The sequence below is a fragment of the Nerophis lumbriciformis genome, linkage group LG08 (assembly GCF_033978685.3).
Source record: "Nerophis lumbriciformis linkage group LG08, RoL_Nlum_v2.1, whole genome shotgun sequence".
Classification (NCBI taxonomy): Eukaryota; Metazoa; Chordata; class Actinopteri; order Syngnathiformes; family Syngnathidae; genus Nerophis; species Nerophis lumbriciformis.
The window spans coordinates 1,314,550-1,330,999 of record NC_084555.2 but is presented as its reverse complement, the minus strand read 5'-3'; the positions used below and the strand labels follow the sequence as shown (position 1 = coordinate 1,330,999).

Sequence of the window (16,450 nt, the reverse complement as noted above, 5' to 3'; positions counted from 1 at the left end):
ATTTTGGATGTACATTTACTGCAAGGTTTCTTTTAAATTAAATAATGCATTGAATAAAATGTATTGTAATTCGTCGTTATTTTTTGTTTTCTCTTTGGATTTTGTAAAAAAAAGAAAAAAAAAGAAAATACATTTAAAACACATTAATATAATTTAAAACAATTTGGAGGTACATTTACAGCGAGGTTTCTTTAAATTAAATAATGCATCGAATAAAATGTATTGTAATTCGTCATTATTCTTTGTTTTCTCTTTGGATTTTGTACAAAAAAAGAAAAAGAAAAAAAGGAATAAAACAGATTTGTTTATTAAAATTGTGGACAGCAACAATTACAACCGGTTTCATTTAATTTAAATAATGTATTACACAGAATGAATTGCAATTTGTCGTTATTTTTCGTGTCATTTTTCTCTTTGTATTTTGTAAAAAAAATAAAAAAAATAAGGAAAAACACATCAATACAATTGTGAAAATGTTGGAAGTTTAGGAGCAAGGTTTCTTTTAAATTAAATAATTAATTGAATAAAATGTATTGTAATTCGTCGTTATTTTTTGTTTTTTCTTTGGATTTTGTAAAAAAGAAAAAAGAAAAAAAAGGAAAATACATTCTAAACACATTAATATATTTTTTCAAATTTTGGATGTACATTTACAGCGAGGTTTCTTTTAAATTAAATAATGCATTGAATAAAATGTATTGTAATTCGTCATTATTTGTTGTTTTCTCTTTGGATTTTGTAAAAAAAACAAAAACAAAAACAAACAAAAAAAACACTAATATAATTGTGAAAATGTTGGGAGTTTTGGAGCAAGGTTTCTTTTAAATTAAATAATGCATTTAATAAAATGTATTGTAATTCGTCGTTATTTTTTCTTTTCTTTTTGGAATTTGTACAAAAAAAGAAAGGAAAAAACACATTTATAAAGTTACAAAAAAAAATGTAGGTACAGGTTATTCTTTAGATAGTGACGATACGACCTCATATCTGCCCCTTAACCTTTTTGAACAGGCACATACTCCATTGCCACATTCCCGAGAGTGTTACATTTTATGACCTTGTGTTGCTTTTGGATAACGACCGCAGGTGTGCCCCGCCGTTATAACCACATCCTGGAAAGTCACGCAGCATTTTCAGTGGAAGTCTGACTCTCGCCATATCATCACTAAACCAAATGGAGGGTGGGGCATTTGGGGGAAAGAGGGATCAGGCAAAGGACGGGAAGCACGGAGGAAAAAGGGTCCATGAAGAGAGGAGGAGGAGGAGGGAGGGGCTAGGAGAAGGGGGCGGGGCCTAAAAGTATGAACTTGTGTATGATTTAAGCAGCAGGAGGAAGCGACAAGAAGAAGACAGGCGAGGGAGCTGGACGGCTCCTAACTTACATTCCGCCCCCACTTACCTGTTAAAAAGACTTTTAGGACACTTTCGTTCTTTTTTGTTGTTGCGCCAAGACCGAGTGGAGACGAAGCAGAGAGAAAGGATAAAGACATGAAAGTGTTGATAGATATGTGCTGCTGCCTTCTGCTGCTGCTGCTGCTACACTCCGCTGCCGTCCTGTCCTCGTCCACACGTAAGTACACACACACACACACACACACACACACACACACACACACACACACACACACACACACACGCACACGCACACACGCACGCACACACACGCACTCGCTTGTATTTGTTACCTTCTTGAGACCTCCGAAAAATGCCTACCTCTTTAGGACCACCCTTTCTAGATATATAAAGATTTGTATTTACAACATTAATAATATATACATACTATGCAAATATAAACAGGGTAAGCTTTTAGTTTATTTTTTTGAATTTTTTGTTTGTAATTGTTTTTTAATCTTCATACATACATATTTTTTATTATTTAAAAAATAAATAAATTATGGCCAAGGGGGCGCATTTAAATGACTGAGACCAGGAAAAAAAACCTCAATAGTCATAGCACACACAAAACAAGTTACAAAGAATACATAAGACTTGCAACAGTCAATTTGAAAAATCCCTCCTTTTTGGGGCCACCCTAAATTTGATAGATTTCACCACCAAATGAGACATTCTCTATTACAGTGGTTCTCAAATGGGGGTACGCGTACCCCTGGGGGTACTTGAAGGTATGCCAAGGGGTACGTGAGATTTTTTTAAATATTCTAAAAAAAACAACAATTCAAAAATCCTTTATAAATATTAATAAAAACTAGGGATGTCCGATAATGGCTTTTTGCCGATATTCCGATATTGTCCAACTCTTTAATTACCGATACCGATATCAACCGATATATGCAGTCGTGGAATTAACACATTATTATGCCTAATTTGGACAACCAGGTATGGTGAAGATAAGGTACTTTTAAAAAAAATTAATAAAATAAGATAAATAAATTAAAAACATTTTCTTGAATAAAAAAGAAAGTAAAACATTATAAAAACAGTTACATAGAAACTAGTAATTAATGAAAATTAGTAACATTAAGTGTTAAAGGTTAGTACTATTAGTGGACCAGCACCACACACAATCATGTGTGCTTACAGACTGTATCCCTTGCAGACTGTATATATATATATTGATATATAATGTAGGAACCAGAATATTATTAACAGAAAGAAACAACCCTTTTGTGTGAATGAGTGTAAATGGGGGAGGGAGGTTTTTTTGGGTTGGTGCACTAATTGTAAGTGTATCTTGTGTTTTTTATGTTGATTTAATAAAAAAAAGATAAAAAAACACAAAAAAAAACGATACCGATAATAAAAAAAACGATACCGATAATTTCCGATATTACATTTTAATGCATTTATTGGCCGATAATATCGGCAGGCCGATGTTATGGGACATCTCTTATAAAAACCTATCTTTTTTTCCAAATAGTTCAAGAAAGACCACTACAAATGAGCAATATTTTGCACTGTTATACAATTTAATAAATCAGAAACTGATGACATAGTGCTGTATTTTACTTCTTTATCTCTTTTTTTCAACCAAAAATGCTTTGCTCTGATTAGGGGGTACTTGAATTAAAAAAAAAATTCACAGGGGGTACATCACTGAAAAAAGGTTGAGAACCACTGCTCTATTAGATGCGATGGTTTTCAAACAAACCTCTTTACGCTGCATTTGTGCACTCCAAACTGATTAACTTTTCGCACAACTGGCAAGATAGTCCAAAACAATAGCAACCTTCCTCTGGAACAGTATCAGTCGGGGTACGAACTGTCTTTTCCTTAGGATTTAAAATCCCTTCCATCAATCCACAGAGACTTAGATTCAAAAGTTTTGTTTCCATTAACCATCAAATTACTACAATTACCAAACTTCTTACATTATTATATCTCCTTCGGTTGTGAACAAGCAAGCCACTTATTCCATTCTTCTGCAGATAAGGACTGGATCAACATAGAAAAAAATATGTTAATGAATTTGGATATTGATGTGGGGAGCTTATATTATATTAAAACAATACCTAATGAATTGAGGCAGAGCCCAATAGAAGCCACCTTTAACATTCTAAAACTGTGCCAGAAAATACTAGGAATCAACCCAATGACATCTGTCAATCAACCGCTTTGGTACAATCCTAATATTATCATGCATAAAAATGTGGTTAAATGAACAACATGGAAAGACAGAGGTATTACTAAACCTCATCATATTATTAATAAAAACTCTTTTAAACCGTTCAATGTTTTAGTTGATCAATATAATGTACCCAGAAATCATTTTTTACATTTTATCTCTTTAAAACACGCTGTATATAAATGCATATCTTCTGAAAGTATGTCCTTAAAGGGGAACATTATCACAATTTCAGAATTGTTAAAACCATTAAAAATCAGTTCCCAGTGGCTTATTATATTTTTCGAAGTTTTTTTCAAAATTTTACCCATCACGCAATATCCCTAAAAAAAGCTTCAAAGTGCCTGATTTTAACCACCCGTCCATTTTCCTGTGACGTCACATAGTGAAGCCAACACAAACAATCATGGCGGAAAGAACAGCAAGCTATAGCGACATTAGCTTGGATTCAGACTCGGATTTCAGCAGCTTAAGCGATTCAACAGATTACGAATGTATTGAAACGGATGGTTGTAGTGTGGAGGCAGGTAGCGAAAACGAAATTGAAGAAGAAACTGAAGCTATTGAGCCATATCGGTTTGAACCGTATGCAAGCGAAACCGACGAGAACGACACGACAGCCAGCGACACGGGAGAAAGCGAGGACGAATTCGGCGATCGCCTTCTAACCAACGATTGGTATGTGTTTGTTTGGCATTAAAGGAAACTAACAACTATGAACTAGGTTTACAGCATATGAAATACATTTGGCAACAACATGCACTTTGAGAGTGCAGACAGCCCAATTTTCATCAATTAATATATTCTGTAGACATACCCTCATGTCAGCAGGCCAGGGAAGCTAGGGTCGATATTCTTCTCTTGATCATCTTGGGACGGTGTGAGCCAAGACATCCAGGGGGGTTTAGCTCGCTCGTCTGCGGGAACAAACTGCCGCCATTGCTTGCCGTGCTACCGAGGTCCTTTGTCCCTGAATTGCTCACACACTCCGGCAGATTCAATGGGGGTCTGGTGGCAGATTTCTTTGACTTTATGGTTGGAAATGCATCTGCTTTGAGTGTCGCAGGATATCCACACATTCTTGCCATCTCTGTCGTAGCATAGCTTTCGTCGGTAAAGTGTGCGGAACAAACGTCCAATTTCTTGCCACTTTCGCATCTTTGGGCCACTGGTGCAACTTGAATCCATCCCTGTTCGTGTTGTTACACCCTCCGACAACACACCGACGAGACATGATGTCTCCAAGGTACGGAAAACAGTCGAAAAAACGGAAAATAACAGAGCTGATTTGACTCGGTGTTTGAGAAAATGGCGGAATGCTTCCCGATGTGACGCCACGTTGTGACGTCATCGCTCCGAGAGCAAATATTAGAAAGGCGTTTAATTCGCCAAAATTCACCCATTTAGAGTTCGGAAATCGGTTAAAAAATATATGGTCTTTTTTTCTGCAACATCAAGGTATATATTGACGCTTACATATGTCTGGTGATAATGTTCCCCTTTAAATAGCCATGAACTGGAAGATGCACTTTTTAATCAAGATACAATTAAGAAATTAATTAAACTATTTTATGGAATAATAAATGAACACCACACTAGAAATGCAAATGATGCGTGTGTTCAGAAATGGATGATGGACTTTAACATTTTAGATGAAAGAGACATATCATGGAATGATATTTGGAAAAATGCCAATAAGCCCTTTAGAAGCATTAAAGATAAGCTGACTCAATTTAAGATATTGAATAGAATGTATTTGGCATCTTCTCAGCTGTTTACATTTGGTGTAGTAGATAGCAAGTTATGTATGAAGTGTCGGGCAGCTGAGGGAACTCTTGTTCATTTATTGTGGGAATGTCAGAGAATAAAAGAGTTATGGTTGAAAACAACAAAAGAAGCAATCACATTCCTGAATATAAACATCCCAATGACGCTGCAAACTTGTATTCTTGGGGATCTCCATCAATTTAGCAACATGTCATCAAAGAGTAAACATGCTTTTCTTTCAATATGCATAATAACAAAAAGGGTAATATTTAAAAAATGGATAGCTGTTGATAGTCCAACTCATACTGACTGGTACACACAAGCTATGGAGATGATATCAGTAGAACAAACTGCATTTAGTTTAGATAATAATGAGTCATATATTGGAATATGGGATCCATTATTTAAATTTGTTTCAACTAATAAATGAACCAAAATATGACTTATTATATCTTTGTGGAAAATGTTGGACGCGGTGTGTTGTCGGGCTTATGGGATGTGATGCAAGTGTAAGCCACTGTGACACACTATTGTTCATTTCTAATTTTTTCATTATTTTTTATTAATGTTTTTAATGATGATATCAATGAGGGTTTTTTTAATCACTGCTATCTTGAAATTGTTACTAATATTGATGCTGTTGTCGTTAATGTTCATTTTTGTTTCACTACACCTGGATTTGTGTGTCCTCAATTGCTCTCAATTGCTCTGTTTATTGTTGTTCTTAATGTTGCTGGGACGGGTTTGGTTTTGGATTACATTGTTGTGTATTGTTTTGTTGATTGATTAATAAAAAAAAAAGACTTCCGCCAGTCTTCCTTTGCATCCGACCTGCATCTGCCCCGATGTATCCTTGGTAGCAGCGTCATGTTCGTAGCACAATCCAAGATCATTTCTTGTAGCGGTCTGCTATTTTACATCAACATAACCATTAAAGACGTAATATTTGTAATCTGTGCCAATATTACAGCGGACATCAGTTAAAACAAGTTGCAAGGCTCTGCAGATGCCTAGTGTGACGTCATAGGTCAAACGGAAAAGGTATTCATTTGTACGTGCTGAAGCGAAATAAGCGACCCCAGTGTATGGGAGACACACGCTTTAGAGCAGAGCTGGGCAAATATTTTGACTTGGGGGCCACATTAAGAAAAAAAATGTGTCTGGGGGCCGATGTGTGTGTGTATAAATTATATATACACACTTATCCGTGAAAATCTGCTGTACAGTATGTGTTTGGGTCCCTTTTTTCAGGAACACTGATACCAAAAGTCACAAGGTCCGATAGAATTCTAAAAACGTTATGACAATTTTACGTTTTTTTACTGAATGGGACACCCAAAATGTACATTAAAAAAAAAGAAAGTGGGATTTACAACATTAACTGTGAAACAATAAAACACTGAATATTAACAACATATGAACGTCGCTCCTCTTTTACTTCTCAGACCAGCCCCTCGATAGTTGTGTATCTTTTACAATCAAGCAAAACACAACAAAAAATGTAACAAACAGCAAAATATGAATGCAAAGGGTAATAAACACCTACAATATGATATAATATCACTTTTATGCAGAAATGTGTTGTAAAAATGTGCTTCCTCATCTGTTCCTGACACATGCGTTTCGGGTTGGATGCTCCGAAAACAAACCCCGCCCACTCGTCTGAGCTGCTGTGATGCAGATTACCGTAAAAACTCGTACAACACTCAAAAGCGCAGATTTCAACCTGGGAAATACTTTCTGTAGTTCAAGACTTGATGTAATTTAAAAACAGCACTGCACATCATAATGGCGGCTACAGTTTTGATGTTAAAGGTCTAAAAAAATGATGTAGAACGTCCGGCGGGCCGGATTGAAAATCTTATTGTTGCCCGCATTTTGCCCAGGTCTGCATTAGAGAGTGTGCATGGACACTTACACCAGTGTTTTTCAACCTTTTTTGAGCCAAGGCACATTTTTTGCGTTGAAAAAATGCGGAGACACACCACCAGCAGAAATTAGGGATGTCTCGATCCAGGTTTTTGCACTTCCGATCCGATACCGATATTGTTTTTGCACTTCCAATCCGATACCGATACTGACCGATACTGGCCTATCCGAGCATGTATTAAAGTTTAAAGTTATTTAGCCTACTTAGTTGTCAGAATCATGTTGAAAAGGGTTTTAGTACTCTTGATAACAACTAGCCAGCTGAATTAGGGGAGTTTGAATAATACACAATGGTTGGTAACAAGAAACTGACCTGTTTATTCAAGGATAAACACAAAATAGACAAAATTATACATGACAAACAGAAATGGCATCATTGAACTAGGGCTGGGCGATATGGCCTTTTTTAAATATTGCGATATTTTAAGGCCATATCGCGATACACAATATATATCTCGATATTTTGCCTTAGCCTTGAATGAACACTTGATGCATATAATCACAGCAGTATGATGATTCTATGTGTCTACATTAAAACATTCTTCTTCATACTGCATTATTATATGCTACTTTTAAACTTTCATGCAGAGAAGGAAATCACAACTAAAAAAATCACAAATTTTTTCATACGGTGTTGATGTTGAAATTTTTGCCTCAGCATTTTGATGGTGTGGGCGTGTGGCACCGAATGGAGATAAGCGTCTCGACAGACGTCACAATATTTGAACAATGATGACGAAAACTGTTTTCTCTGTCGTGTCCGTGTGTCGAAAATTGTTATGCGCTTATTTTTTTATTTGATTTTGTGCGTGGCATAGATTTGCCGTGAGCAGAGGACACTTGAGCAGTGCGCAGTTGCACAGAGGCGCACCTTAGCGGCTGCGCTAGCATCACAGCTAACGTTAGCCATGCTGCTACCTCTCTGCTCGGGGAGGACGTATACGTCTGTGACGTGTGTAAGAAGGTGCGCTTGCTGTCTGTGAGAAGGAGAGACAGGAAAGAGCGAGGAGAGCCTGTCGTGTAATGCCAGCAGCTAAAAGCAACTGCGTGAGAATCCACAGACCTGTGGATGTGTTGAAGGTGTGCTGGAAAATGCGAAACGGAAGTGAGGGAGCAGCAGAAAAGTGGAATGTATTATTTAAATAGGTGCGTTGAAAAACACGGACCGGAGTTTTTTTTTAAACTGGATCTGGATCTGCATTTTCCCATGCCTTGCCGATACGCATTTTTTGGCAAATATCGGCGGCCGATCCGATCCAAATATCGGATCGGGACATCCCTAGCAGAAATCATTAAAAAACGAAACTCAGTTGACAGTAAAAAGTCGTTGTCGCAATTGTTGGATATGACTTTAAAGTATAACCAAGCATGCATCAATATAGCTCTTGTCTCAAAGTAGGTGTACTGTCACCACCTGTCACATCACGTCGTGACTTATTTGGAGTTTTTTGCTGTTTTCCTGTGTGTAGTGTTTTAGTTCTTGTCTTGCGCTCTTATTTTGGTGGCTTTTTGTCTTTTTTTGGTGTATTCCTGTAGCAGTTTCATGTCTTCCTTTGAGCGATATTTCCCGCATCTACTTTGTTTTTATCCTTTTTCGTGGGGACATTGTCGATTGTCATGTCATGTACGGATGTACATTGTCGACGCCATCTTTGCTCCACAGTAAGTCTTTGCTGTCGTCCAGCATTCTGTTTTTGTTTACTTTGTAGCCAGTTCAGTTTTAGTTTTGTTCCGCATAGCCTTCCCTAAGCTTCAATGCCTTTTCTTAGGGGCACTTACCTTTTGTTTAGTTGTTGTTTAAGCATTAAATACCTTTTTACCTGCACACTATTGATGGGTCCAGCAACACCGATGATTGCGTCGAGCTCATAGAGCAAAACCCTGTGTCGGTGCGCGTACCGCTTTTAGAAAGTCACGTGACCGATCATGAGCTGTTTTGGTCACGTGACCGATATGCGAACTGTGTTGCACTGACGCCTCCTCTGTGCCCTGTGAGCGGGTCTTTTCTTACAGCCGGAGAAATAATAACTAAGAAGAGAAATCGTCTGAAATTTAATACGTTGGAAAAACTGTTTTTTTTTAAATAAAAATGTGTAAAAATAAATAAATAAAAATTCCCAGTCCACAAGCATCCTCATTCACAACACGTTCTGTTAGATTTCCACGTTATGACATATGTTCACATTATTTATTGACTGTATCTAAAAAAGATACAAATATATTTTTATTTAAATGAAGATACAAAATAATCCTAAATGAAATACAATGACTTGGTTTATATTATTGTATATACGAGGTCATAAAATCAGTGTCAGTTGAGTCGGTCCATAGGTTGCCTGTAGGGATTTTTAATGTCCAGCAGATGTCAGTATTTAGTGACACAGTATCGACACAGTATCAATACAGTTTTGCAATGTGTCGAAACGCTTCATGACGCCTCATCAACCCATCACTACAGCACACTGCCTCCTGCTGTTTCCGGCATCTACAAAGCAATTAGCTACCTGCTGCCACCTACTGATATGGAAGAGTATTACACGGTTACTCTGCCAAGCTCTAGACAGCACCGACACTCAACCACAACACATCATTTGCAGACTAAAATTAGTGGTTTGCAAAAAATATTTTTAACCCAAGTAGGTGAAATTATATCATCTCCCACGGCACACCTGACTGTATCTCATGGCACAGTGGTTGAAAAACACTGACTTAGACTACACATGTCGGTGTAAAAATACAAAATAAATCAGACTAATTTAGTGCATGGAAACATAGGGACTGCAGTGTTTCCCACAGGACAGGCATCTATTTGTGGTGGTGTGGTCGGGGGGTGGCGGCGGCAGCGGCGATGACCAAGAAGAAAGCGGAGTTGGAATATAATTACAACATTTTATGTACATATTTATATACAGATTTGAACAATTAGTGATTCACTGAAATATATTTATTAATTGTGGTTCTTACAAAAAATACATCTTATAAAATATAAAAGCTAAAATGTCTCTTAAAGCTCTGCCCCTTTAATTAGTGAATACTAAATAATTTAACTTTAGCCTACTACTACAACCATATTATTTACCAGCAACATGAAGTGAAACAGAGGCAGAGGTGTCCTGCCACAGTCAGTCAACCTCTTCCTCCTCCTGCTGCTGCTGAACAGGTCGCACTTGTGGTCCGGACTGTAGGCCTACCTCCTCTCCAAGTCAAGCCCTTTTCGGCCGTTGAAAATATTTTTCTATACTCATCTGTGTGAAGGAGTGAACATCCAACATTAGAATTTATTACTGACGAGCAGAACCGCTCTATGTACAGTGCCGTCTAACCTTAAGCGGCAGCAGCTCAACACATGCAGGGTTCAACGTTAAGGTTTTTTTCTACTTGCCCGGCTTCTCAAATCTACTTGCCCCAATATTTTTACTTGTCCTGCCTAGGTTTTTTTCTGGCTGTGTAGTGCTCATGGCTTATATCTTACTAAAATTCTTCCCGTTGACTATTTACAACACTACACAGTATTTATTATTATTATTATTATTATTATCTATAATTACATTTAAATGGCATTGCATACATGTAAAATTAAATGCTATTTCACATTATTTGACCAGTAGCAGTTACACCCATCTGAACAGGTCAGCCACCTGTTTAAAGCCCGATCACAGTTGAAATCTTGAAATGAAGGGCCTTTAATGGCCAAAACATTAACCTGGACAACATTTTAACAGCTGGTTGGCTCAGATTTTATTCTTTTCATTGCATTCACATGCTGCAGTGGACAGTGGACAATTTAGCTTCAGTCCACGTGTGTTTATTGACAACAGGGTTATAACCTGGACACGTTAGCTCGTCGGTATGAAAACACATGACTGTTACTACGTGCGTCTGCCCCGGACCTCGAGTCAAACAGCGGCGGTGTTAATGAAGCAGCGTCAGGCTGCTCACCGTCAGTGAAACGCTCGGTGAAATCGCGGATTAACGTTAAATATATGACGAGCCGCGAGCGATGCAGCTATAACTTATCTACCTATAACCTATATTACCCTTGTATTTTGATCCCGTCCGTCCGTCCGTCCGTCCCTCTTCTTCTTCTTCTTCTTCTTCTGGCCCACCAGGTGAATTAAGTGCTATTGGCGGAGTTACAATGCCTAGTAGGCTACCGCCACCTACTGCACCGGAGTTGTAACTACAAGCAACATTCACAGACAGTCCCATTGCTTTTATGAGCGGTCGAGCGAGTCAAAAGCCGAAAAATCCATTTGTGGCGGACGTAATTCTTTCGTGGCGGGCCGCCACAAATAAATGAATGTGTGGGAAACACTGGACTGTACTTTTTTGGTTCATTTATGTACTGTACTTTGAAGTCCACTAATGCCTCCTATGGGGGACATTTGTGTTGAGGGACCCCTAAAGGTTTGAATGGATGAGCGTATTTACCCAGTGTGAGTCTTTTATCAACTTAATAGTCCATTAAATTTGTGTCGAGGGACAGCAATGGTCTTCCTCATTTTACCAGTAATTACTTTCCATACACCCACCTCGTGGCATGCAGGCTGTGTGAAGTTGCTCCCGTCTCAATCCCCCCAAACCTGTCCAAATTGTTTGTGCTGCTAACATTTTATGCCTAACTATTATAGTTTTCAAGTTAATGAATTATGATTAATAACCAGCGCCATAAAACGTTAATAGTTTGACCAAAACTTTTTGCAGCACAAACAATTGAGACTTGTTTGGGGAGTTTTTGAGAAGGTGGGTAGGCTGTTGATGAATCAGAGTTCGTTAATAACTTAAATATTATAATAGTTGCACCAAACATTTTTGGACATTGTTTGGAGATTTGGACATGGTTGGAAGTAGAGGTGGGAATCTTTTGCCACCTCACGATTTGATTACGATTCAGGAGCTACGATTCGATTACAAATCGATTATTGGTGCATCTTTAATTTATGTATATTCATGCATTTCTTTTCGTTTCACTAAAGAAGCGTTTATCACTTGCAACTTTTAAAAACAGTGCATTTGTACCAAGAAATTACCATCACATTTATTGAATTAATGAAAATGTGTGCAAAACTAGAACGTAGGCGCCCTAAAATAAAGGAGTTGGTCGGATCTCTCGGTGAGGTGGCTCACTGCAGTCAGCCAGATTTTAGAACTGTCTGCATTACTTTATTTATTAAATAAATCGATTATTGACGTTTACTAATCGATTTCATAATCGCCCATGTCCAAATTGCGATGCATCTAAAAATCTAGTTGGAGAGCTGGTTATGAATAATAACACTTAAATACCATAATAAAACATTAATACATTAAAATATAAGATTAAGTAAAAAATGTTGTAGCATAAACGTAGCACTGACGATTGCGACAAGTTTGGGGGATATTTTGAGAAAGTGGTGGAAGGGTGCGGGGGAGGGGCTGGTTATGAATCATAGTTTGTTAATAACATAAAACCTAAAGACTAAAAATGTTTGCAACACAAATGTAGCAACAATTGGAACAGGTTTGGGGAGTTTTTGACATGGTTGTAGGGCTGGTCATAAAACATAACAGCATAAAAACTATAAAACTTTAATAACTTCAAAACCGCAACGGCACAAACAAACAATTGTGCAGCACAAACTTCACACAGATGAATTTGAATACTTTAATAACTTAAATACTATAATAGTTTACGTTTGCATTGCAGTACAAACCAGCACCAACGATTTGGACACGATTGGGGAGATTTTGACATAATTGGGGTCTAGTTATGATTAATAACACGTTTATCACTTTAACATAAAACATTAAAGGGGAACATTATCACAATCTCAGAATTGTTAAAACCATTAAAAATCAGTTCCCAGTGGCTTATTATATTTTTCGAAGTTTTTTTCAAAATTTTACCCATCACGCAATATCCCTAAAAAAAGCTTCAAAGTGCCTGATTTTAACCACCCGTCCATTTTCCTGTGACGTCACATAGTGAAGCCAACACAAACAAACATGGCGGAAAGAACAGCAAGCTATAGCGACATTAGCTCGGATTCAGACTCGGATTTCAGCAGTTTAAGCGATTCAACAGATTACGCATGTATTGAAACGGATGGTTGTAGTGTGGAGGCAGGTAGCGAAAACGAAATTGAAGAAGAAACTGAAGCTATTGAGCCATATCGGTTTGAACCGTATGCAAGCGAAACCCACGAAAACGACACGACAGCCAGCGACACGGGAGAAAGCGAGGACGAATTCGGCGATCGCCTTCTAACCAACGATTGGTATGTGTTTGTTTGGCATTAAAGGAAACTAACAACTATGAACTAGGTTTACAGCATATGAAATACATTTGGCAACAACATGCACTTTGAGAGTGCAGACAGCCCAATTTTCATCAATTAATATATTCTGCAGACATACCCTCATGTCAGCAGGCCAGGGAAGCTAGGGTCGATATTCTTCTCTTGATCATCTTCGGTGGCATAAGGGACGGTGTGAGCCAAGACATCCAGGGGGTTTAGCTCGCTTGTCTGCGGGAACAAACTGCCGCCATTGCTTGCCGTGCTACCGAGGTCCTTTGTCCTTGAATTGCTCACACACTCCGGCAGATTCAATGGGGGTCTGGCGGCAGATTTCTTTGACTTTATCGTTGGAAATGCATCTGCTTTGAGTGTCGCAGGATATCCACACATTCTTGCCATCTCTGTCGTAGCATAGCTTTCGTCGGTAAAGTGTGCGGAACAAACGTCCAATTTCTTGCCACTTTCGCATCTTTGGGCCACTGGTGCAACTTGAATCCGTCCCTGTTGGTGTTGTTACACCCTCCGACAACACACCGACGAGGCATGATGTCTCCAAGGTACGGAAAACAGTTGAAAAAACGGAAAATAACAGAGCTGTTTTGACCCGGTGTTTGAGAAAATGGCGGATTGCTTCCTGAGAGCGAATATTAGAAAGGCGTTTAATTCGCCAAAATTCACCCATTTAGAGTTCGGAAATCGGTTAAAAAAAAATATGGTCTTTTTTCTGCAACATCAAGGTATATATTGACGCTTACATAGGTCTGGTGATAATGTTCCACTTTAACTTTAAAACTATCATAGGTGGACCAAAAAACATTTGCAGCACAAACAATTGGGACCGGTTTAGGGAGGTTTTGACTGGTTGGGGGGTAGAGATGATCGGTTTATTTATTGTAAATAAAGTAATGCAGACAGCTCTAAAATCTGGCTGACTGCAGCGAGCCACCTCACCGAGAGATCCGAGCAGCTCCTTTATTATAGGGCACTTATGTTCCAGTTCGCACACATTTCCATTTGGGGGAAGGTGCAGGTTATGGATATTGAAACGTTAATAACTTAAAAACTATAATAGTTTGACCAAACATTTTTTGCAGCAGAAACTAGCACAAATGAATGTCACTGGGGTTGCACCCCAAAAAAGTTGTACTCTTGGACCTGTTTAATCAGCAATGGGACATACTTGTACAATTTTGGCTCAAAAGCTGCCTTGCAGTCTAGTAATTACTCCAACTGGGGACATCATCCAACCTGGAGGGGTCCAATAGTCACTGGGGGTGGTACACTTCAAAGGCAAGGCTTATGTACCCAGCATGGGGGGGACATACCTGTAAATTGGTGTCTTTGACAGATGAACTGAAGTCCGTACGCCCACCTTAGAGCATGAGGGCTTGTCAGAGTAAGCTCTGAATACTGAGGATGTGAATCTTCCAACTCACAATTCGATTCTGATTCATGGGGTGACTATTCAAATCAGGATCGTTTTTCGATTCAAACAGATTCAGGCACTATGTTATTGTGTCTAGTAATTACTCCAACTGGGGACATCATCCAACCTGGAGGGGTCCAATAATCACTGGGGGTGGTACACTTCAAAGGCAAGGCTTATGTACCCAGGATGGGGGGGACATACCTGTAAATTTGCGTCTTTGACATATGAACTGAAGTCCGTACGCCCACCTTGGGGCATGAGGGCTTGTCAGAATAAGCTCTGATTACTGAGGATGTGAATCTTGTAACTCACTCGATTCTGATTCATGGGGTGACTATTCAAGTCAGGATCGTTTTTCGATTCAAACAGATTCAGGCACTATGTTATTGGTATAAAAATGGGTTACAGAGGCTCCTCTTGGCTGCTGACATATGACGTATACACCCAGCGAGTAAGCATAGAGATGACTTAAAAAACTTTTAATCGATTCTTGAAAATTAGGAATCCATTTCCAATTCGGATGTGAGTCGATTTATTTTCAGCACCCCTACTGAATATGCTAAGCTAAATAAATACACGCAAGTTAGCCCTTGGATATTCGCTGTACTACTTGCAGTACATCTCTCTAGGTGTGATGTTATGCGGTTAAAATGCCGAGTACGACTTCCAACATTTGGTGCGACTTAAGTTGCACAAATTTCACATTGTATAATCCCAGGGGTGTTTAACTTTTGAGTATTTTTTCTTAATAAAAACTAAGCTATTTTTTGTCGCTCCATTAACTGAAACTTCGTGTGATTAGGGATGTAACGATTAACTGTGGCAAAACTTCCCATAATTAGTATTATCGTTGCATATACAAATGATCAAAGAACCGTTGTTGATAGCACCTTGATAAACTCACGGAGACACTGCTTATTTCCTGGAGAAGCAAGCTCGCGCTAGCTATTGTAAATGCTAACATGAAAACAAGAGACATTAACATCTTTCCCCATTAGAAAACAACGTTCCTCAATCTAAACATGTAGAAACACATTACTGTCTGAGCTACTATTCAATTGTACACATTAAACATACAGGCTTCGACAGAGAAATTGATCGATACTCGAAGAATATGACAACGGGAAGTTAATTTGCGTAACGTCACATAAACCGGACGTGACACCCCCAACACCCGTTTTTTTTAATAATTAAAAAAAACCACTTAAAACTTTTACAAAATTAAAACGGAAGAAAATAAACACATTTGAACACTCAAAAAAACCTAATATGGTTCTTAAGTAGCCAGAACAATGTAATTATATAACATACTTCTTCTGCTAAGAAATTATATTGATTCACTATTTATTTATTGTATTACATTTTTTTTATTAAAACTTGGTTAAAAGTGTGCATAATAGGGCTGCGAATCTTTGGGTGTCCCACAATTCGATTCAATATCGATTCTTGGGGTCACGATTCGAT

At 38.2% G+C, this 16,450-nt stretch overlaps 1 protein-coding gene across 4 annotated transcripts in view; it reads left to right on the top strand.

Moving 5' to 3' along the window:
• The first annotated feature begins 1,305 nt into the window (after positions 1-1,305).
• crlf1a (cytokine receptor-like factor 1a) overlaps positions 1,306-16,450 on the top strand; it is a 56,916-nt gene continuing 41,771 nt past the window's right edge. For all 4 annotated transcript variants that reach the window (XM_061968097.2, XM_061968098.2, XM_061968100.2 and 1 more), the window contains exon 1: positions 1,306-1,570. In XM_061968097.2, the coding sequence (XP_061824081.2) occupies positions 1,489-1,570 (82 nt within the window). In that variant the 5' untranslated portion in view covers positions 1,306-1,488. The remainder of the gene's footprint in view (positions 1,571-16,450) is intronic.